Source organism: Argopecten irradians, chromosome 1, assembly GCF_041381155.1.
Source record: "Argopecten irradians isolate NY chromosome 1, Ai_NY, whole genome shotgun sequence".
NCBI classification, from domain to species: domain Eukaryota; kingdom Metazoa; phylum Mollusca; class Bivalvia; order Pectinida; family Pectinidae; genus Argopecten; species Argopecten irradians.
The window spans coordinates 26375229-26399987 of NC_091134.1; the positions used below are offsets into that span (position 1 = coordinate 26375229).

General features: G+C 35.4%; 2 protein-coding genes across 2 annotated transcripts; one reads left to right on the forward strand and one right to left on the reverse strand.

The window, feature by feature from the left end:
- The first annotated feature begins 1147 nt into the window (after positions 1-1147).
- On the forward strand, positions 1148-24479 carry LOC138322240 (26S proteasome regulatory subunit 7). Its single transcript, XM_069266286.1, has 11 exons — positions 1148-1297; positions 1667-1704; positions 3398-3479; positions 3721-3795; positions 4268-4424; positions 4774-4942; positions 5471-5635; positions 6220-6307; positions 22739-22941; positions 23335-23431; positions 23808-24479. Exons 1-11 carry the CDS (start codon positions 1225-1227, stop codon positions 23963-23965), a joined length of 1305 nt encoding a protein of 434 aa, XP_069122387.1. The 5' UTR covers positions 1148-1224; the 3' UTR covers positions 23966-24479.
- On the reverse strand, positions 11261-14045 carry LOC138322230 (uncharacterized). Its single transcript, XM_069266277.1, has one exon. It carries the CDS (start codon positions 13728-13730, stop codon positions 12108-12110), a length of 1623 nt encoding a protein of 540 aa, XP_069122378.1. The 5' UTR covers positions 13731-14045; the 3' UTR covers positions 11261-12107.
- Positions 24480-24759: the final 280 nt, after the last annotated feature.

Here is a 24759-nt window from a genome sequence, read left to right on the forward strand (position 1 = left end):
CAATATGCAAAATTGCAAATTTTGTCCAAAAAATACCTTTCTACTGTTAATGGATTTTTTATACAGGGATTTTAAGAAATGGCTCGTTTAGCGGCCACTTTGAAATTGGTCTTTTTTTTCGCTTGGTGTAGAGCCAACGTTTTACCATTTTTAACTAATTATTTTACTAATTTTAATTGTTTTTACCTAAATCATCACTGCGCCAGTATGTCAGTTTAAATAGCTTTATCGAGTTAATTTTTGTTGTAAATCTTTACTAGGTTCGTGGTAGTTAAAATATCAAGCATTATAATATGTAAAATAATACACATTTGTCACTTTATTTCTACATTAAATGGTGATTTGAGCACTTTTATCTTTTACTTTAAAATATTGGAAAATAGCAAATATTTAAATGGGGCAAAAATAGTGAACACACGGGCTCCCAATTTTTCTGTCCTCTTTAAAAAGAGAAACCTTTTGCCTATTGATATGCAATATACATAATGTATTTACCAAAACTTTTTCTATAAAGGGACATATATACGTACATTGTACATGTAAAACCACCTCATTAGGAAAGTATGGCTTTAGTATCTCCAGTGTATATGGTAAAAACGGCAAAATTTCCGAAAAAATCAAATATTTTGTCAATATTCGGCCTATGTGTCTTTGAGTGACAATAGCACAAAATCGAGTACAAGGTCATACGTTTTTTTCTTCCATTTTTCTCTATGATGGTTCAAAAAAAACTAGGCCTAAAGTCTATATGAGAAAAAAGTTTAATACAAGAATATGTGGACTTCTTAGAGGTGTATATATTTAACACATATTTGAAATAAGAATCCTTTGTGCTATTGCGTATTTAGGCTATTTCATCTATTTGTAAAAGTTGTGAAACCATGGGGTCAGTCGCACATGTGTTAGTTTTAGTTCTATTAATAACGTGTACTTTCGATTTAACCGGATGTGACGTATGAGCAAAGAATCTCGGTAAATAAATATTACAAATGAGTAAGAGACGAAATATTTGTATAAAAATCCCAATAACTTAATAGCTTTGTTCTTGATTCTATATCGTGTAATAAATAATTTATATGAAGGAGAGTCGCTGGGTGTTTTTTGTTAAATTTTAATAAATTAAAATCAAACTATTTGTGGCGTATAACATTCCATTCCTATAAATGTATAAACTACCGGTGTCGTCCATATTTGTTTCATGACTTGCTGAAAAAGAAGTTCAAAATGCCAGATCACTTGGGTTCCGACCAAAGAAAAGTTAAAGAAAATAAGGATGAGGAAGAAAAACCAATTCAGGGTGTGTAATAATTAAAATGAAATACATTTGAATATCACAACGGTAACAGTAATCTTTCACACAATCAATCTGAAGCAGAAAACAAAAACAAGGGTTCTGCAAATGAAAAAAAATTAACATAGGCCTAACGTATACAAATAGGTTGTGGTATATGGAAATGTTTTTGACATCACCATGGCTGAACATTTTAAATACAGTATATCGTACTCTGTACTTGTTTGATGATATAAATGTGAGAACAATACTTTTTGTTGGTCGTGTAGTTCTTTTAATTTGTGATGCTATACATTGTAAATTATATCATATGTAACGTTACATTTATTTTTCTTCATTATCTAACTGAAATTTTTATTTCTTATTTTAATACAGCTCTTGATGAAGGTGATATAGCTCTGCTGAAAACTTATGTAAGTTATCAAGTGAAGAATTCGAATATCAAATAGACTAATAATAAAAATAGTGTAGGTCAATATTTTGTCATGGGCTAATTTAACTCGTCTTTGGTCCCACATCTCACACTAGTTTACTACACCTGGAACCATGGTGTCAAGCTCAGCCTGCTCTGGGTGTGCGACCACTCCGCTGGTTCAAGCCCCAACCTTGACATTTAAAATGTTATTTGTGACAAAAGAAAAATGTGATATGATTATATTAGTGACAATACTGTTTATCAAACATAAAACAATGAAAATGTTTAAAAGAACATATCTTTTGTTATATTTGTTACTGATTCATTTTGTTAACGATTGTCTAAATTGGAATGATTACAAATTGAATTATAAATCAGTTATCTTGACATTACTAGGCATAACACCATGAGAGCCAACTGTTCAGCTGTTTTTTATCAGATGTTATTTTGTTGACTATTGACTCATTTCTGAAGGCTTAATTCTTTGATGCTCCTTCTGACCTCAGATGAAGGCAAAAAAAATGCATTGATATCAATTTATAGCTCTAACAGAGTTAAAGTGAACAGTCGGGCAAGGATGGCTAAAGTTGGTAAAAATGGTGTGAATGTATCCAGTATAATTTCTTATGAAACAGAAAAATAAAATCTCTCGTCAGAATCTATCTGCGTACGAAGAAATTAATTTAAAGTATAGGAATCCTAAAACGTCCTCCCGGCTGACAATGTCCGTGGTTACATTTCCAAGCAGCCTCGAGCTCGCTTTCAATGCTTTCAACTTTTCTTTATTTCAATGGTCAGAACTGGGAAATGTAAGCAGAACTTGACCGTCGTATTAATATATGAGAACTTTTGGAAGGCCAATGAAAGCATTTAGACTGGTATTCTTTGCCCGACTATTCACTTAACATCGATGTGTACTTACAGTTTAGATATCAATTATCCCATTTATATAGTACAACCATAACCATCACCATCCTTTCAGTAACATTTTGACCTAGTTTTAAACATGGTGTCTTGGTTACTACAAAAAATGGAATGTGAGTTCAAGCGTACAGAACACAAGTAAAGGTGAAGGCAAATCAAGCGTTTCAATGACTTTGCAATTCGTTGTTTTATTAAATGGACAGATCGCTATCACCATGATATTTTGTTTGGCTCATGAAAGTTTACGTTGGATGTAAATATTTGTTTTATATGCATTTTTCTGTTGTTTTGTCAATTTATATTATATCTGTTTATTTATGGAAAAGAGATATACATAAGGCATATGACATCGTTAACAATTTAAATATTTTATATTAATATATTGTCACAATCCCAACTTTGAAAATGTAACCCTCAGCATTGGGTAAATTGTTTATAGAGGTTAAACACAACGTAAAAAAGTGTCTCATCGTGCTATACCTCCAACATTGTTGAAGTATAGGCATCAGAGGTTTGAAATAAAGCTATACTGAAAATATCAGTGAGTAAAGTTTTTTTTTACTGAAAAATAGTAAGTAATTAACAGTAATCATGGATCATGGCTTTAAAAAAAATAGTGGCAACTGGTATTCTAGAAAAAAAACTGTTTGCTTAGCATGCATAAATTTATAATGTAATACACAGAAAATTATAGTCTTTACAATAACTAAATTACTGAATACTATCATATGTATTTTGTGTGTTATTTAATTCATTTTGTTTGTTAGGGAGTTGGGCAATACAGTAAATCTATCAAGTCATGTGAGGAAGACATTCAAAACATCATGAAGAGGGTCAATGAGTTGTCAGGTATGTAACACTGTTCTATAATAACATATATGTGATGCCTTAGAGAATACAGATGTTATAAGATTTATTTTAATGGTTATTAATAAATTAAGAGCTGTGATTAATCTAAAAAAGACCTTCCAAAAATTTTAAATGTTTTCAATAGATATTTAAGGTGGTTAAATGAATAAATCAAAATCATTTGTATCAAAACTATAACTGAAACATATTCCTGTCTAAGGTACAGTGTGTTTTTGTGTAGGTATTAAGGAGTCTGATACAGGATTAGCCCCTCCAGCCCTGTGGGATCTGGCTGCTGATAAACAGACCTTACAGAGTAAGTACACCATCATTCCAACATCTATAAATTTATTATACAGACTGAAGAGAGCCTCTCATGCTCTTATTGATCTCCTGCATGGGGAGTGTAAATTCTTCATCAACAATTTATAAATGGTTTCCTGATCAAACTTTTACATTGTAGGTCGTATTAGGTACCAGCTTACTTTATCAGAGACCAAACAACTTTTTCATTACAATTTAATACATATTGTGATTACGGTTGTTAAAGCTCTTTGATATTCCTGGCTATGAAATAGTTAATTACCTGTGAAATAGTCAAAATTAATCTCACACAAATAAAAGTTGTTTTACAGTAATGAAGTAATTAAATCCAAGTTGATACATACATGAATTTGATTTCTTAACCACCCCCTGGCCTAGAAAGCTTTTCAAGTTGTCTTTAGCTATATTACTTTAGTCTCTTTCTTAATCATTTTCATTACCGTCGGCCATTTGACATTTTACAGGTGAACAGCCCCTACAGGTAGCTAGGTGTACCAAGATCATCAATGCCGACTCTGATGACCCAAAATACATTATAAATGTCAAACAGTTTGCTAAGTTTGTGGTAGATTTGGGCGACCAAGTGGCACCTACTGATATTGAGGAGGGCATGAGAGTAGGGTGAGTATTATATATAATCTTTTTAGGATAATATCTATTAAAGTCACTGAGAAAGTGTTAGTTTTGAGGTTGATGGAAGCCTCAGTTTCCAGATAAAAACCTCTGCAACATTTGGCTGATAACCTGGTAATACAATGTACCTACCATGTTGTGCTCAAATCTGACACTGGAGATGGAGAGTGAGTGGTAGAATGTCACACAAAATGTATTCTTGTTAGTGTATTTTATAGTCTTATAAACTTAAGATTTTGACACCAATACTAAAAAATCAAAGTTTCGTCAGAATTTTTTACTATCAAGAAAATATTGTTGATATTGTCGGCTATTTATCTGTACCTCTATGTTTCAGTGTTGACAGAAATAAGTACCAGATACATATTCCACTTCCCCCAAAGATCGACCCGTCTGTAACCATGATGCAGGTGGAGGAGAAACCTGATGTCACCTACAGTGATGTTGGAGGCTGTAAGGAGCAGATAGACAAACTCCGCGAAGTGGTGGAAACTCCACTTCTACATGTGAGTATATATACATATGTCCATCCTGTCACATCCTCAGATAGGAAGGCAGGGGCATTTTTGTATTACAAATATTTCTAGCTTTAAGACCTAGAATTGATTGATTTAGATTCCTTAGGCATCATTGTAAAATTAGTTGAAATATGTTGCAAAGTTAAGTACTTAATGTTCATTTGTATCATTGGGATTAGGAACTAAAAACCTCTTAATTTTACATTTATGTTACTGTCTGCTTAATTAACATGTATTAAAACCATTCAAAACTATATAGATAGATATTGCTTTAATCAAAATGATAGCAGAAGATATTATCCCAGGACAGACTATCTATCAATGCAGATTTTATTGAACAAGAGAGATAACCCCTACAGAGAATAATTATAACCCCTTAAACTTCATACCTGCCTGTCAAATTTCAAGAAATTAATAAAGATTAGTAACTAATTGCTTCTGAAAATCAAGAAAAATAAATCATTTGATATACTAAGTTACAAATTTTTAGCATTGTACTCAATTGTTTATTTTTAGCCTGAGAAGTTTGTAAATCTCGGTATTGAACCCCCAAAAGGAGTGTTGCTGTTTGGACCCCCCGGGACTGGAAAGACCCTGTGTGCCCGAGCTGTGGCTAACAGAACTGATGCCTGTTTTATCAGAGTCATAGGTTCAGAACTTGTACAGAAATATGTGGGAGAAGTAAGTACAGAAATATGTGGGAGAATTAAGTACAGAAATATGTGGGAGAATTAAGTACAGAAATATGTAGGAGAAGTAAGTAGAGAAATATGAGGGAGAAGTATGTAGGAGAAGTAAGTAGAGAAATATGAGGGAGAAGTAAGTACAGAATTATGTGGGAGAAGTAAGTACAGAAATATGTGGGAGAATTAAGTACAAAAATGTGTTGGAGAAGTAAGTACAGAAATATGTGGGAGTAGTAGTTCAGAAATATGTGGGAGAAGTAACTATAGAAATATGTGGGAGAAGTAAGTACAGAAATATGTGGGAAAAGCAAGTCAATCACACTTCAACAAAATGACAAGAACTAATGTTAAACATGAAGTAGGCCTAACATAGATATGAATTGTTACTAGTGAAAATGTATTGTACCGTTTCCTAAACTTTTAATTTACTGACCAGTAAAAGAAAATATCCAATCTTAAATAATTCCTACAATAATTGGCAATGAAACTGCAGGTTTGTATAGAATGGTTACAGATTTTAAGAGCATTGACAAAGATAACAGACATTTTTTTGTGACAATAAATTCTTTTTATCAACAGGGAGCAAGAATGGTTCGAGAATTATTTGAGATGGCCAGATCTAAGAAAGCCTGTATCATATTTTTTGACGAAATTGACGCTATTGGAGGTAAGTGATATCTGTTTACTTATCTTACCTGATACCTCTTAGACATCAATGGTTTGCTTATGTCAGCTGATTCTGGCGTGTTTTCTCATGCCTCTGTATATAGTTTGAAACAAACTGGGTATAACTTCTTCTAACCAGAGGGTGAAGGTGTAGGTGGTTCAACACATAGCCATACTGGATTCTTACAAATTAAATTTGTTACCGATTGGTAGACTTAATGTATCATTTTCTCTTGTTTATCAAATGTTTAAAATAAAAGTAAGAAGATAAGAAAGAGAAGGCAGACATAATATAACTCATAAGACAGTGGTTTTCTAGATCCTATCTTGTCCATTTTAGTGGAACTCAAATGTAATCACACATTTTTCTCAACTGTATAAGAAAATGTGTATAAACAACACATTGTCACCTCCTCATCTGTGTTTTAATTAGATGTTTACATTAGTTTATACAGAATCACCGGGGCTAGTCGTACAAACCGGGCTACGCTATTTACCCTCGTGGAAACGTTTATTTTACATAGAAAAACGTCGTCTAGGGGTGCGTACGTGATAAATATTTGCTCGGTATTCAATGTGATGTGATTTACAACTTAACAAAACTGATGAAGTCCATATATTTATTAAGTCTAAGGCATCATAAATCCATAGCAGACATCTTTAAATAGTAATTGGTTACTGACATTGTTCACACTTGCATTAATTAGGATTCTGTCACTCAACAAGTATTCACATACAATCTCTAAAGTTTAATACATTGAACTTTACTGATACTGTATCAAGGTTGATAGAAATAACATTTAAAGGTGCTATACCACCGACAACTGATACTGTATCAAGGTTGATAGAAATAACATTTAAAGGTGCTATACCACCGACAAATGGTAATTTTCATCTAGTATTAAAAACAGGAGCAGACAAATTAGTATTTTTCTTCAGTAACAAAACTTATTTCTTTACATTATTTTCATCATTGAACAAAAATCAAGTTTTTTTTTTTACTTCAGAATAAAAGTATTAAAGAAAAAGTATTACACCTTGAAAAATCCTTGTACCCAATATGAGGAATGAGATATTGTTTGTACAGACAACAAAAGCAAAACAAAATTATTTTACATCTATGTCTAAACATCTATTATTGTCCAAATGATAAATATTGTTTAAGATCTGTCAACGGTACAGTATCTTTTATAAAAAAAATTGATTTATGTATACCATAGTCATTATTTTCAAATTAAAAAGTGTCTGTTTACTCTGAATTTAACAATAATATATGTATCCCTAAAGTTTTCTTCAAAGGAGAGGGAAATAAATTTAACTCCAGAAAATCAATGAACTTCAAAAAGTATTGCATAAATAAGGCACACTGTAGGGATGAAATAATGTATACTAGCACATCAAAGATATTATTATCTCATTTTAAGGGTTTTGACATTATCTGAATGTAGAATAGGCTAATCAATATGCTAATTGCTAATTGAGTTTTCTACATCCCCTTATACAAACGAATGCTACTCCAAGAGAGGTAACTCAAACAGGCCACTAAGTTGGGGACAGATGTACACAATTATATCTATTTTGAAGTTTTTAGTTGATCTTACAAATGTCAATGATAACTAAAGCAATTAACTTCTGCAGTAGATAGGTTTTCTGTTGATATTCATGTGAACAGACTGGGGCCGCGGTGGCTGAGTGGTTAAGATATCTTGACATAATGGTATTACCACAAGCCCTCCACCTCTGGGTTGCGAGTTTGAATCCCATATGGGGCAGTCACCAGGTACTGACTGCTGGTATTTCTCCGGGTACTCCAGCTTTCCTCCACCAACATACCTGGCACATCCTTACATGACCCTAGCTGTTTATAGGACGAAAACCCATGAATAGACTTGAAAGATTACTCAACTAGACTCACTCAACCAGAATTTTTACTGAAAGAAATCTTATTAATAGGGCTTGATCAAAATATTGATATACCGATACATATCGGTTTTTGAGCAGCGTATCGAATATCGACACGCAAACATGCTGTATATCACTGTATCGTTTTAACAATTCAACCTACTGTTTTCGTTATAGAAATAGGAAATTCCAACAAAATTTGTTCTAAAACATCTTTCAAGTAAGAGCATTTCATTCAAAAGGATATGTTACAAGCATCTGTGTCTCCTAGATATATTAGAAATGCCTTTTCATAACTAAGAATTTGAATTTACAGAAATTAATTAACATAGATGATAAATCAAATCAAATGTTCGGTAGATTTTTTCCAGGTTATTGAATGCATTATCAAAATTTTCTTTTATTGTCACAGTATTCAAAACACAATAGTCAACTAAATTTGAAAAAGAGGTCCACGGTATCTTCAATACGTATCGTGTATTGTTTCAGTGTATTGTCAATACATATCGTATCACTTTAGACAATCCATTACCTACTTATCAATCCAAACTAAAATCTGATTTTTAAAAAGTGATTTTGAGTCAACTAGTTGTGCTGTAGTATTTTTATTTTTCACAGCTGCCATACCCTGCTGTACTATAGTTGTTTTATCATGTTAGCTATCACACTGTTGTACTGTGGTTTTATCACAACTATCACACCATGCAGTACTAAAGTAATTTTATCACAGCTATCATACCCTACTGTACTGTAGTAGTTTATCACAGCTATCACACCTTGCTGAACAGTAGAAGTTTTTTGATGGCTATCACACCTTGCTGTACTGGAGTATTTTTATCATGGCTATCACACCCTGCTGTACTGTAGTAGTTTTATCACAAGTATCACACCCTGTTGTACTGTAGTAGTTTTATAACAACTATCACACCCTGCTGTACTGTAGTTGTTTATCACGGCTATCACACCTTACTGTACTGTAGTTGTTTATCACGGCTATCACACCCTACTGTACTATAGTAATTTTATCACAGCTATCATACCCTACTGTACTGTAGTAGCTTATCACAGCTATCAAGGCCCTGCAGGTAGGGCGTTAGATTGTACCTGCTACCCCTATTGCATGATCGTAAAAGGCTACTAAATTTAGGATCTTATCTTTTCTCTTCTTTCTAACTGACTGTATCTTTCCTAATGCCTCCCTTGGCACTGCCTCACTTTTGGCCTTGAGTTGAGCGTTCGCCCCTGTGAGAAAGGCTATGGGTTCTGTCCCCTGGCCGAGACACACCAAAGTCTATAAAAGTGGTAGTTTCTGCTCCTGCTTAGCGCTCAGCATACAGGGAGTGGGACGACTGGTTCGCCCGTTGTCAGTATAATGTGACTGGGTGGAGTGTGTTGCTTGGTGTCTTCGGCGGCATGCTTCAGTGATATAGCACTATAAAAAGGGCAACAGTTCCACTATACAAGAAGACACAACATGAATATACCGCAGTCTCCCAAAACACGCACCTCGCACAACATACATGCAACACACCGCATACATGGGAGGCCGTCCTTACATGACCATAGCTGTTAATAGGATGTTAATTAATCAAACAAACAAACAAACAAAATCACAGCTATCACAACTTGCTGAACAGTAGAAGTTTTTTCACGGCTATCACACCCTACTGTACTAAAGTAGTTTTATCACAAACATCATACCCTGCTGTACTGTAGTTGTTTATCACGGCTATCACACCTTGCTGTACTGTAGTTGTTTATCACAGCTATCACACCCTACTGTACTATAGTAGTTTTTATCACGGCTATCACACCCTACTGTACTATAGTTGTTTTATCACAACTATCACACCCTGCTGTACTGTAGTAGTTTTATCACAGCTATCACACCCTGCTGTACTGTAGTTGTTTTATCACAGCTATCACACCCTGCTGTACTGAAGTAGTTTTATCACAGCTATCACACCCTGCTGTACTGTAGTAGTTTTATCACTACTATCACACCCTGCTGTACTGTAGTTGTTTTATCATGGCTATCACACCCTTACTGTACTGTAGTTGTTTATCACATGGCTATCACACACCTTACTGTACTCTGTAGTTGTTTATCACAGCTATCACACCCTACTGTACTGTAGTAGTTTTATCACAACTATCACACCCTGCTGTACTGTAGTAGTTTTATCACAGCTATCACACCCTGCTGTACTGTAGTAGTTTTATCACAACTATCACACCCTGCTGTACTGTAGTAGTTTTATCACAGCTAACACACCTCGCTGTACTGTAGTATTTTATCACAGATATCACACCCTGCTGTACTGTAGTAGTTTTATCACAACTATCATACCTTACTGTACTGGAGTATTTTATCATGGCTATCAAACCCTGCTGTACTGTAGTAGTTTTATCACAACTATCACACCCTTCTGTACTGTAGTAGTTTTATCACAGCTATCACACCCTGCTGTACTGTAGTATTTTATCACAGCTATCACACCTCGCTGTTACTGTAGTAGTTTTATCACAGCTATCACACCCTGCTGTACTGTAGTAGTTTTATCACAGCTATCACACCCTACTGTACTGTAGTTGTTTTATCACGGCTATCACACCCTACTGTACTTTAATTGTTTTATCACGGCTATCACACCTTGTTGTACTGTAGTTGTTTATCACGGCTATCACACCCTACTGTACTGTAGTAGTTTTATCACAACTATCACACCCTGCTGTACTGTAGTAGTTTTATCACAGATAACACACCTCGCTGTACTGTAGTATTTTATCACAGATATCACACCTCGCTGTACTGTAGTAGTTTTATCAAAGCTATCACACCCTGCTGTACTGTAGTAGTTTTATCACAACTATCACACCTTACTGTACTGTAGTAGTTTTATCACAACTATCATACCTTACTGTACTGTAGTAGTTTTATCACAACAATCACACCTGCTGTACTGTAGTTGTTTTTATCACGGCTATCACACCCTGCTGTACTGTAGTTGTTTTATCACGGCTATCACACCCTTACTGTACTTTATTTTTTATCACGGCTATCACACCTTGTTGTACTGTAGTTGTTTATCACGGCTTTCACACCTACTGTACTATAGTAGTTTTATCACAACTATCACACCCTGCTGTACTGTAGTAGTTTTATCACAGATAACACACCTCGCTGTACTGTAGTAGTTTTATCACAGCTATCACACCCTGCTGTACTGTAGTAGTTTTATCACAGCTATCACACCCTGCTGTACTGTAGTAGTTTTATCACAACTATCACACCCTGCTGTACTGTAGTTGTTTTATCACAGCTATCACACCCTGCTGTACTGTAGTAGTTTTATCACAGCTATTACACCCTGCTGTACTGTAGTAGTTTCATCACTACTATCACACCCTGCTGTACTGTAGTTGTTTATCATGGCTGTCACGTCTTACTGTTCTGTAGTTGTTTATCATGGCAATCACACCTTACTGTTCTGTAGTAGTTTTATCACAGCTATCACACCCTGCTGTACTGTAGTAGTTTTATCACAACTATCACACCTTACTGTACTGTAGTAGTTTTATCACAGCTATCACACCCTGCTGTACTGTAGTAGTTTTATCACAGCTATCACACCTTGCTGTACTGTAGTAGTTTTATCACAACTATCATACCTTACTGTACTGTAGTTGTAGTAGTTTTATCACAGCTATCACACTCTGCTGTACTGTAGTAGTTTTATCACAACTATCATACCTTACTGTACTGTAGTAGTTTTATCACAACTATCACACCCTGCTGTACTGTAGTTGTTTATCACGGCTATCACACCTTGCTGTACTGTAGTTGTTGTATCATAGCTATCACATCTTGCTGTAAAATAGTGGTTGTATCACAGCTCTCAGTCCTTGCTGTACTGTAGAAGTTTTACATACGTTCCATTCTTTGTCCACACGACATCCTTCCTGCCAATTCCTAAAGCCCATATTCTGTAACTATCTGTGTATATGGTCCTGAGATACTCGCCCTCTCCACTCAAGAGAATGATTTTTTTGTCAACCCCTACAATGATGTTTCCAACACCATCATACACCACACCTCGAGGGTCAAATAATTTACCTCCTGTTTTGGTCGGTTGTTTATATGTACTGCGGATGGTACCTGTGTACACAAATAGTTCACTGAAGGTCTTGTCCATGACAACCAGACGAGCGGTATCACCACCACTAGCTGTACTACTCCAGTCAATCACTGCAACATTTTCTGTAACCGGACACACAGAGATCTTCCTTGGAGAGCATACTACCGGTTTGCCAGTCCCTGTAGCTGGTACAGTTACCACCATCTGACCGTGTGTGGTAAATTTGGAGATGTTTTTAGCTGTTTCCACGATGACACAATCATCAGCTGTAACACACATACACTTTGGTAACTCTTCAGCTGTGAATCTGTGTAGAAGTTGTCCTGACACGAGCTCTAGTATGCTGCGTCTGCAGTCACAGACCCACAAGTTCTGTGTTGCTGGCGACAGACTGATGTCCCATATACTTTCTCTGTGTGTGACTTCCTGTACCTTCTTACCCTTCTTGTCGAGGAGAGTTAATGTTTCACTGTAGTGATTACTGGTCCAGACCTGATCATCAGGGGTAGGACATAGAGAGTGAATTTGAAATGGAGACTTCCATTCTGCTACTTCTTTGGTCAGTGCACGTGATAGTTTTCTCTTCATGATCTCTGTGTCCTCACTTTGAAGTTTAATTCTTGACTGTTGTGAAGAGGCAGTTCTGAGGTAACCTGATGCCGAGACTGCCTGGCTGGTCGTTATTGGGACTAGCACTGCCTGACCAGGTTCAGTTGATGTTTGACCAGAGGTGATCACTTTCCCTATAGCTAGTTCCAGGTGGCCTTGAGGAGTTTTGTTTGGGGAGAAGTTGGCGGTCCCAAGGACAGGTTTTACTGGGATGGTTGTTGATCTCATTACATGAGATATTCTGATGATCTCACAAGATGTATCATGAACCTGTAAGTGAGAACCTCGCTGAAGAGCTTTTTTGCAATCCTGCATTACTTGTTTCAGTTTCTTTTCATACATTTCCAAATCCTGTTTGTATTTCTGTATGAGCTTTGTATTGTCTAATTTCATCTTCTGATACAGTGAGAGCGTCTCTGCTGTAAGCATGTCTAGATCCCGCTTTAACTTGTCTGTTTGCATCCTCAGTTGATTTGAGAGCTCCTCAAATGTACTGTCGTTGTCTTTGAGCAGTGTATTTGTAGAGGCGATGAATGTGCGAAGTTTTTCCTGGTCATTTTGTTCAATTTTCTCAATAAAGTCTTGAATGTCCTGTTTTTTCTGAGGAATGATTTCGCTAAGTTCACACACAACATGACCTTTATGGACAGAAGAAAGACATTTTGAACAAATCGGTTCCTGACATTTTTCACAGTAAAATTCCAATTGGTTCCCCTTATGATAATCACATGTTGTTCGACTTTTCAGTTGTACATGTATATTGGCCACCGTCATTTTGCTGTTTGTTGTTAAAGTCCTGAATATCTTTGTATCATAACACAACTAGCTCAATGGCTATGTAATGATCACTGACATTGTAGGATTAGTGTGGTGATGGATCCAACCAGCCTCAGCATACGAATGTTACTCTTCTCTGTCAGTGTGTCTCTAGCCTTATTTATGTCTCTCAATCACCCTAGAGTTTGGAATAATTACGAGCAGACTAATTGACTTCAGTGCTTCGGGGCTTAAAAATGTAGTATTTCAATCGGAATTCATATCCACAAACGTTCTAATGTTGTAATTATATGTATAATGAGATGAATAAAAAAAAAAAACGTAGGGTTAATCTATTCTTCAAATTAATATGAATTCAAAAATGTCTCCCAATTTGTAAAGCTAGGGCCAACACTGATGCTATCAATGTGATCTGATATACTTTCTGGTTGTGTGAGGTTACCAATGCCTGACTGAAGCTCTATTATGTTTGGACTATAAGCCTTATCAGGTTACTTACATACATTAGTGCCATGTACATAGGAGAGAAGCATTGTCTAGTGAGACAGATGGCTGTGATAAAGGTCATCATTATAAACCTCATTATCTAAATGTGCATCTGATGTGTATTGTTAGATATGTGTATTTAATATCTATTGTTAAAGCACGCCAGCACATTGGGTAGATGCACCTGTGTATTGGTTAATAACTATACCTGTACTGTAGGTAGATACACCTGTGTATTGGTAATAACTATACCTGTACTGTGGGTAGATACACCTGTGTATTGGTAATAACTATACCTGTACTGTAGGTAGATACACCTGTATATTGGTAATAACTATACCTGTACTGTGGGTAGATACACCTGTGTATTGGTAATAACTATACCTGTACTGTAGGTAGATACACCTGTGTATTGGTAATAACTATACCTGTACTGTAGGTAGATATATCTGTGTATTGGTTAATAACTATACCTGTACTGTAGGTAGATACACCTGTGTATTGGTAATAACTATACCTGTACTGTAGGTATTTACACCTGTATATTGGTAATAACTATACCTGTACTGTGGGTATTTACACCTGTGTATTGGTAATAACTATACCTGTACTGTAGGTAGATACACCTGTATATTGGTAATAACTATACCTGTACTGTAGTAGATACACCTGTATATTGGTAATAACTATACCTGTACTGTGGGTATTTACACCTGTATATTGGTAATAACTATACCTGTACTGTGGGTATTTACCTGTGTATTGGTAATAACTATACCTGTACTGTAGGTAGATATATCTGTGTATTGGTAATAACTATACCTGTACTGTAGGTAGATACACCTGTGTATTGGTAATAACTATACCTGTACTGTAGGTAGATACACCTGTTATTGGTAATAACTATACCTGTACTGTAGGTAGATACACCTGTATATTGGTAATAACTATACCTGTACTGTGGGTATTTACACCTGTGTATTGGTAATAACTATACCTGTACTGTAGGTAGATACACCTGTATATTGGTAATAACTATACCTGTACTGTGGGTATTTACACCTGTGTATTGGTAATAACTATACCTGTACTGTGGGTAGATACACCTGTGTATTGGTAATAACTATACCTGTACTGTAGGTAGATACATCTGTGTATTGGTAATAACTATACCTGTACTGTAGGTAGATATACCTGTGTATTGGTAATAACTATACCTGTACTATACATCTGTGTATTGGTAATAACTATACCTCTACTGTGGGTAGATACACCTGTGTATTGGTAATAACTATACCTGTACTGTGGGTAGATACACCTGTGTATTGGTAATAACTATACCTGTACTGTAGGTAGATACATCTGTGTATTGGTAATAACTATACCTGTACTGTGGTATTTACACCTGTGTATTGGTAATAACTATACCTGTACTGTGTATATACACCTGTGTATTGGTAATAACTATACCTGTACTGTAGGTAGATACACCTGTGTATTGGTAATAACTATACCTGTACTGTAGGTAGATACACCTGTGTATTGGTAATAACTATACCTGTACTGTAGGTAGATATACCTGTGTATTGGTAATAACTATACCTGTACTGTAGGTAGATACACCTGTGTATTGGTAATAACTATACCTGTACTGTAGGTAGATACACCTGTGTATTGGTAATAACTATACCTGTACTGTGGTAGGTAGATACACCTGTGTATTGGTAATAACTATACCTGTACTGTAGGTAGATACACCTGTATATTGGTAATAACTATACCTGTACTGTGGGTATTTACACCTGTGTATTGGTAATAACTATACCTGTACTGTAGGTATTACACCTGTGTATTGGTAATAACTATACCTGTACTGTAGGTAGATATACACCTGTGTATTGGTAATAACTATACCTGTACTGTAGGTAGATACACCTGTGTATTGGTAATAACTATACCTGTACTGTAGGTAGATACACCTGTGTATTGGTAATAACTATACCTGTACTGTAGGTAGATACACCTGTATATTGGTAATAACTATACCTGTACTGTGGGTAGATACACCTGTGTATTGGTAATAACTATACCTGTACTGTAGGTAGATACACCTGTGTATTGGTAATAACTATACCTGTACTGTACTGTGGGTAGATAACTATACCTGTACTATTGGTAATAACTATACACTTGTACTGTAGGTAGATACATCTGTGTATTGGTAATAACTATACCTGTACTGTGGGTAGATATACCTGTGTATTGGTAATAACTATACCTGTGCTGTGGGTACAGTAGATACACCTGTATATTGGTAATAACTATACCTGTACTGTGGGTAGATACACCTGTATATTGGTAATAACTATACCTGTACTGTAGGTACATACACCTGTATATTGGTAATAACTATACCTGTACTGTGGGTATTTACACCTATATATTGGTAATAACTATACCTGTACTGTAGGTAGATACACCTGTATATTGGTAATAATTATGCCTGTACTGTTGGTAGATACACCTGTTTATTGGTAATAACTATACCTGTACTGTAGGTAGATCCATCTGTGTATTGGTAATAACTATACCTGTATTGTAGGTAGATACACCTGTATATTGGTAATAACTATACCTGTACTGTAGGTAGATACACATGTGTATTGGTAATAACTATACCTATGACTGTACTATGTAGATAACTGCATGTATATTCGGTAAGAACTAAACGTATACTTACATAGATACAGTAGGTATTGATAATAACGAGACCAGTATTGTAGAAAAAAAAAATATGTACTGGGGAATAACTCTGTGTTTACTGTAGGGTCACATACACCTTAAAATATTGGAATAATAAACATTACCTTGTCCAGTGTGTTACAAACACCTGTAATTTATTGTAGTAATAAACAATATATAACCTGTTACTGTGCTGGTATTATTACCACAATATGTATTGGTTAATAAATAAACAATACCATGAATATGTTAGCTTACATACGTACTGTATAAAGATATATGAACGTAATAAATCTATCCGTAGGTACATACAACTATGAGAGGTATTTACTCTCAGATATACTATGAAAGATCCATAATCTATATACCTAATAACTTTACCTGAACTGTATGGGTATTTATACCTATACCTTGGTCATAACTAACACCTGTTATGTAAGGTAGAATACACCTGATTATTGGTAACTAACTACACCATGATGACAGGAGGTATAGTATACTCCTGTGGTAATTGGTAACAACTTATTACCTGTAACTGATGGGTAGATATCACCTACTATAATGGTTACTAACTGTTAACTGATCGTACTTATAGTAGGTACATGCAACTCATGTATTGTTATTAAACTAATTACACGAGTGAACTGTGGTAGTAGTTACTCCCTGGGTTATTGGGGGTGGAAAACAACTATATCCTGAACACTGCTTTGAGGAAAACAAAACTGCTTAATTGTTTTTAGTATAACCGTATTCATTGGTATATATACCTGTGTCCTTACTAACAACTGATAACCTGTTGGTGTTGATTTATACACATGTGTTTTGAGTAATACTAGACACTGTACTGTAGGTAGGATTTACCCACCTTGTGTATATTGGTAATAACTATACCTGTATTGTAGGTAGATACACCTGTATATTGGTAATAAACTATACCTGTACTGTAGGTAGATACACCTGTGTGTATTGGTAATAACTATACCTGTACTGTGTGGTATTTACACCTGTGTATTGGTAATAACTATACCTGTACTGTAGGTAGATACACCTGTATATTGGTAATAACTATACCTGTACAGTAGGTAGATACACCTGTGTATTGGTAATAACTATACCTGTACTGTAGATAGATACACCTGTGTATTGGTAATAACTATACCTGTACTGTAGGTAGATACACCTGTGTATTGGTAATAACTATACCTGTACTGTGGGTATTTACACCTGTATATTGGTAATAACTATACCTGTACTGTGGGTATTTACACCTGTGTATTGGTAATAACTATACCCGTACTGTAGGTAGATACACCTGTATATTGGTAATAACTATACCTGTACTGTGGGTATTTACACCTGTATATTGGTAATAACTATACCTGTACTGTGGGTATTTACACCTGTGTATTGGTAATAACTATACCTTTACTGTAGGTAGATACACCTGTGTATTGGTAATAACTATACCTGTACTGCAGGTAGATATACCTGTGTATTGGTAATAACTATACCTGTACTGTAGGTAGATATACCTGTGTATTGGTAATAACTATACCTGTACTGTAGGTAGATACACCTGTATATTGGTAATAACTATACCTGTACTGTGGGTATTTACACCTGTGTATTGGTAATAACTATACCTGTACTGTAGGTAGATACACCTGTGTATTGGTAATAACTATACCTGTACTGTAGGTAGATACACCTGTGTATTGGTAATAACTATACCTGTACTGTAGGTAGATACACCTGTGTATTGGTAATAACTATACCTGTACTGTGGGTAGATACACCTGTGTATTGGTAATAACTATACCTGTACTGTAGGTAGATACACCTGTGTATTGGTAATAACTATACCTGTACTGTAGGTAGATACACCTGTGTATTGGTAATAACTATACCTGTACTGTAGGTAGATACACCTGTGTATTGGTAATAACTATACCTGTACTGTGGGTATTTACACCTGTATATTGGTAATAACTATACCTGTACTGTAGGTAGATACACCTGTATATTGGTAATAACTATACCTGTACTGTAGGTAGATACACCTGTGTATTGGTAATAACTATACCTGTACTGTAGGTAGATACACCTGTGTATTGGTAATAACTATACCTGTACTGTAGGTAGATACACCTGTGTATTGGTAATAACTATACCTGTACTGTAGGTAGATACACCTGTGTATTGGTAATAACTATACCTGTACTGTAGGTAGATACACCTGTATATTGGTAATAACTATACCTGTACTGTAGGTAGATACACCTGTGTATTGGTAATAACTATACCTGTACTGTAGGTAGATACACCTGTGTATTGGTAATAACTATACCTGTACTGTAGGTAGATACACCTGTGTATTGGTAATAACTATACCTGTACTGTAGGTAGATACACCTGTGTATTGGTAATAACTATACCTGTACTGTAGGTAGATACACCTGTGTATTGGTAATAACTATACCTGTACTGTAGTTGTAGGTAATACACCTGTACTGGTATTTACACCTATATTGGTAATAACTATACCTGTATTGTAGGTACATACACCTGTATATTGGTAAAACTATACATGTACTGTAGGTACATACACCTATGTATTGGTAATAACTATACCTGTACTGTGGGTAGATACACCTGTGTAATGGTAATAACTTTACCTGTACTGTGGGTATTTAAACCTATACATTGGTAATAACTATACCTGTACTGTGGGTAGATACATCTGTGTATTGGTAATAACTACACCTGTACTGTAGGTATATACACCTGTGTATTGGTAATAACTATACCTGTACTGTAGGTAGATACACCTGTGTATTGGTTATAACTATACCTGTACAGTAGGTAGATACACCTGTATATTGGTAATAACTATACCTGTACTGTAGGTAGATACACCTGTGTATTGGTAATAACTATACCTGTACAGTAGGTAGATACACCTGTATATTGGTAATAACTATACCTGTACTGTTGGTAGATACACCTGTGTATTGGTAACAACTATACCTGTACTGTTGGTAGATACACCTGTGTATTGGTAATAACTATACCTGTACTGTAGGTAGATCCATCTGTGTATTGGTAATAACTATACCTGTATTGTAGGTAGATACACCTGTGTATTGGTAATAACTATACCTGTACTGTAGGTAGATACACCTGTGTATTGGTAATAACTATACCTGTACTGTGGGTATTTACACCTGTGTATTGGTAATAACTATACCTGTACTGTAGGTAGATACACCTGTATATTGGTAATAAACTATACCTGTACAGTAGGTAGATACACCTGTGTATTGGTAATAACTATACCTGTACTGTAGATAGATACACCTGTGTATTGGTAATAACTATACCTGTACTGTAGGTAGATACACCTGTGTATTGGTAATAACTATACCAGTACTGTAGGTAGATATACCTGTGTATTGGTAATAACTATACCTGTACTGTAGGTAGATACACCTGTGTATTGGTAATAACTATACCTGTACTGTAGGTAGATACACCTGTGTATTGGTAATAACTATACCTGTACTGTGGGTATTTACACCTGTGTATTGGTAATAACTATACCTTTACTGTAGGTAGATACACCTGTGTATTGGTAATAACTATACCTGTACTGTAGGTAGATACACCTGTGTATTGGTAATAACTATACCTGTACTGTGGGTATTTACACCTGTATATTGGTAATAACTATACCTGTACTGTGGGTATTTACACCTGTGTATTGGTAATAACTATACCTGTACTGTATGTAGATATACCTGTGTATTGGTAATAACTATACCTGTACTGTGGGTAGATATACCTGTGTATTGGTAATAACTATACCTGTACTGTAGGTAGATCCATCTTTGTATTGGTAATAACTATACCTGTACTGTAGGTAGATACACCTGTGTATTGGTAATAACTATACCTGTACTGTGGGTATTTACACCTGTGTATTGGTAATAACTATACCTGTACTGTAGGTAGATATACCTGTGTATTGGTAATAACTACACCTGTACTGTAGGTAGATACACCTGTATATTGGTAATTACTATACCTGTACTGTAGGTAGATACACCTGTGTATTGGTAATAACTATACCTGTACTGTAGGTAGATATACCTGTGTATTGGTAATAACTATACCTGTACTGTAGGTAGATATATCTGTGTATTGGTAATTACTATACCTGTACTGTATGTAGATATACCTTTATATTGGTAATAACTATACCTGTACTGTAGGTAGATATACCTGTGTATTGGTAATAACTATACCTGTACTGTAGGTAGATATACCTGTGTATTGGTAATAACTATACCTGTACTGTAGGTAGATAACCTGTATATTGGTAATAACTATACCTGTACTGTAGGTATTTACACCTGTGTATTGGTAATAACTATACCTGTACTGTAGGTAGATACACCTGTGTATTGGTAATAACTATACCTGTACTGTAGGTAGATACACCTGTGTATTGGTAATAACTATACCTGTACTGTAGGTAGATACACCTGTGTATTGGTAATAACTATACCTGTACTGTGGGTATTTACACCTGTATATTGGTAATAACTATACCTGTACTGTAGGTAGATACACCTGTGTATTGGTAATAACTATACCTGTACTGTAGGTAGATACACCTGTATATTGGTAATAACTATACCTGTACTGTAGGTAGATACACCTGTATATTGGTAATAACTATACCTGTACTGTGGGTAGATACACCTGTGTATTGGTAATAACTATACCTGTACAGTAGGTAGATACACCTGTGTATTGGTAATAACTATACCTGTACTGTAGGTAGATACACCTGTGTATTGGTAATAACTATACCTGTACTGTAGGTAGATACACCTGTGTATTGGTAATAACTATACCTGTACTGTAGGTAGATACACCTGTGTATTGGTAATAACTATACCTGTACTGTAGGTAGATACATCTGTGAATTGGGTAATAAGACATAACTGTACTGTGGGTAGATATACCTTTGTATTGCATAATGAGTCATACCTGTACTGTAGGTAGATACACCTGTGAATCAGGTAAACTTTTCACATTTGAACTTCTCCAGTTCTACATGTGCAATTTACCTGAAACTTGCCTGAATTGATCCTGACATGACCCGACTAAGTGTTGATTCGTTGAGTTGATCCGAAATCTAAAATGACTGCCACAGCCGCCAATTTCAAAATACATTTTGAATTTCTTTTAAAGTTCAACCATTGGGATTTGGCTGAAACTTGCCTGAAATGATCCTGACATGGTCCCGACAAAGTGTTGTTATTCCACCAGTGCGAATTTGCTGAAACTGGCTGAAATGATCCTGACATGGTCTTGATAAAGTGTTGCTACATTTCTGGTTTATCCCAAATCGAAGACGAAAACCATGACTCCAGATCTAATGACTTTCCAATAACGACTGTTACCATGGTATTCAGATCACCATTAAGGCCACTGGGCTTCATGTCTGTGGTGTGCTTTTATTGTTCCACTGTCAATGAAACAGAAAGGAACTATATGGTTTCCCTACCTGTCATGTCTGTCCTTCTCTAATGTGAGCAATTTAACGGCTCATTTGTTCAGAGATTATCACAAAAATTGTCGTATATACAGAGTATCAAAATATCCGGGAAAAGTCAATTGATTTAGGTTAAATGTCAAAGTGATGGTCCTTGTTATTATTTTGATGAATTCCTAGATGAACAAAGCCTTCACTAGTACATTACTTACAGGAGCACGTTTTGACGATGGCGCCGGTGGTGACAATGAAGTACAGAGGACCATGTTGGAACTGATCAACCAACTGGACGGCTTTGATCCACGAGGAAACATAAAAGTTCTTATGGCCACAAACAGACCTGATACACTGGATCCCGCCCTGATGAGACCTGGGCGTCTCGACCGTAAAATCGAGTTTGGGCTTCCCGATCTTGAGGTATGTGAAACAAGTTTGACAATGTGCCGGTACTTATTCTTAGTACAGAAAGGGCAGGGGATCTGTCTCCTAAATACTGTTCAAAAGAAGATGTGTGTATTTTATGATTTTAAAATATTGTTAATTTGTTATTCACTGTAATAAGACTGTATTTAGCTATGATCGTTAGGAGTAATTGAGCTGATAGGGTCAGACATTGCTTCATAGGCTTTGGCATGCGAACACAGCAGAACATTTTCCAATATTGTAGTGCAAAGTCGTGTGATGTTTCAGACATGTTTTGTAGAGAGGGCGCTGAAAATTACCGGTCTCGCATCAAAAGGGTGAGAGTTCAGAATCTTGTCAAAGTTTTATATTTCTTCTTGGTTTCTTACGAAAATAATTGTGTTTCAGGGAAGGTCGCATATCTTTAAAATCCACGCCAGATCTATGAGTGTAGAGAAAGATATCAGATATGAACTCTTGGCCAGACTTTGTCCAAATAGCACAGGTGAGTAATGCCTTTTATGCTCCTAGTTCTTCTAAAAGTTTTAAAAGACAAATAGTGCTGTACTTACAGGAGGTTATCTGAAAAATGGAAAGGAAGCCAAGACCATTCGATAAAATATGTCCAACCAAAGTTTTTCATTTCAATAGAACTACTGTATATAACTTTGAAAGATTCTTAATGAATTAGGCAATGTTTTGTTAGAACTATGACTCTTGATATATTTGTTTCAATTTCGTACTAAGATATGGCCCTTTGCTTGTTTCATGTAGTGCTGCATAAAAGTTATTGTTGATTTCAGTTGTTATTGTCACGGATGCTTGTCATATGACCTGTGCTTTATATCTTGGATATAAAAATGTACTTTTTTTGTGAACAGGAGCTGAGATCCGCAGTGTTTGCACAGAAGCTGGTATGTTTGCTATCAGAGCAAGAAGGAAAATGGCAACAGAAAAAGATTTCTTGGAAGCTGTTAACAAAGTTATCAAAGCTTATGCCAAGTTCAGTGCTACCCCAAGGTACATGACATACAATTAGGACCAAGAGCTTTGATGGATTGGGCACAGGTTTATAGTGGAGAATCTTATTTCTCAATAGCTCTTCAATCTGTGATAGAATCTCCTCAAATCCTAACAAAACATACATGGAAGGACATAGACTGAAGACTGTATCATTGTCAAGTGCTATAATAATGGTTTTAGAATACTACTGAAAAAAATGACATCGATGGACCATTGTCAATCAACCAGACTTTAGTACGTATACTCATAGGTGAACAGAAAACGAATGAAAAGTACTTTCATGTGTAACACCTTGAACGGAGCAGATTGCACAAAGCAAATGTGACATCTTGAGTGAGAAACTATCTCAATCTGATGAAGAACAATTTTAAGTGGTTCGTTTGTTGGAGACTGAAAGTGGTTAAGTGAGACAGAATTAAGCTTGATAAACTTATTTTTGTGATTTCATTGAATAAGTTATTTGTGATAGATGTGTGAAAGAATTTGTACATGTTCAAATAGTTCATGTAATAAAAGACTTTTTGTAAAAAGGTTATTGTTATTATTTTTACGCATCTGACATCATTGTGGAGGTCAAATTGAAATAGTGATAATCCCGTCTTTGCATATAACAGATTTCACCTCTACAGTACTTGATGGTAGGTATTGATCATGATGTTATTAGTTTGTGAATAATCACAAACACATGATACCATGATTACTCTATGATATACAAATACAGAACTGTAAACCGTCTTTAATGGGAGACTTTAGGTTTAAGTGGGTTTTTTCTGTAAATTTTTACTAGATTCGTTGTAATTGAATAATTAA

Excerpts from the sequence above, each read along its gene's own strand:
- LOC138322240 (XM_069266286.1), top strand. The coding sequence starts at position 1,225 with ATGCCAGATCACTTGGGTTCCGACCAAAGAAAAGTTAAAGAAAATAAG. Across the intron at positions 4,425-4,773 it reads GAGGAGGGCATGAGAGTAGG|TGTTGACAGAAATAAGTACC; the intron begins GTGAGTATTATA and ends TCTATGTTTCAG. Across the intron at positions 5,636-6,219 it reads TACAGAAATATGTGGGAGAA|GGAGCAAGAATGGTTCGAGA; the intron begins GTAAGTACAGAA and ends TTTTATCAACAG.
- LOC138322230 (XM_069266277.1), bottom strand. The coding sequence starts at position 13,730 with ATGACGGTGGCCAATATACATGTACAACTGAAAAGTCGAACAACATGT.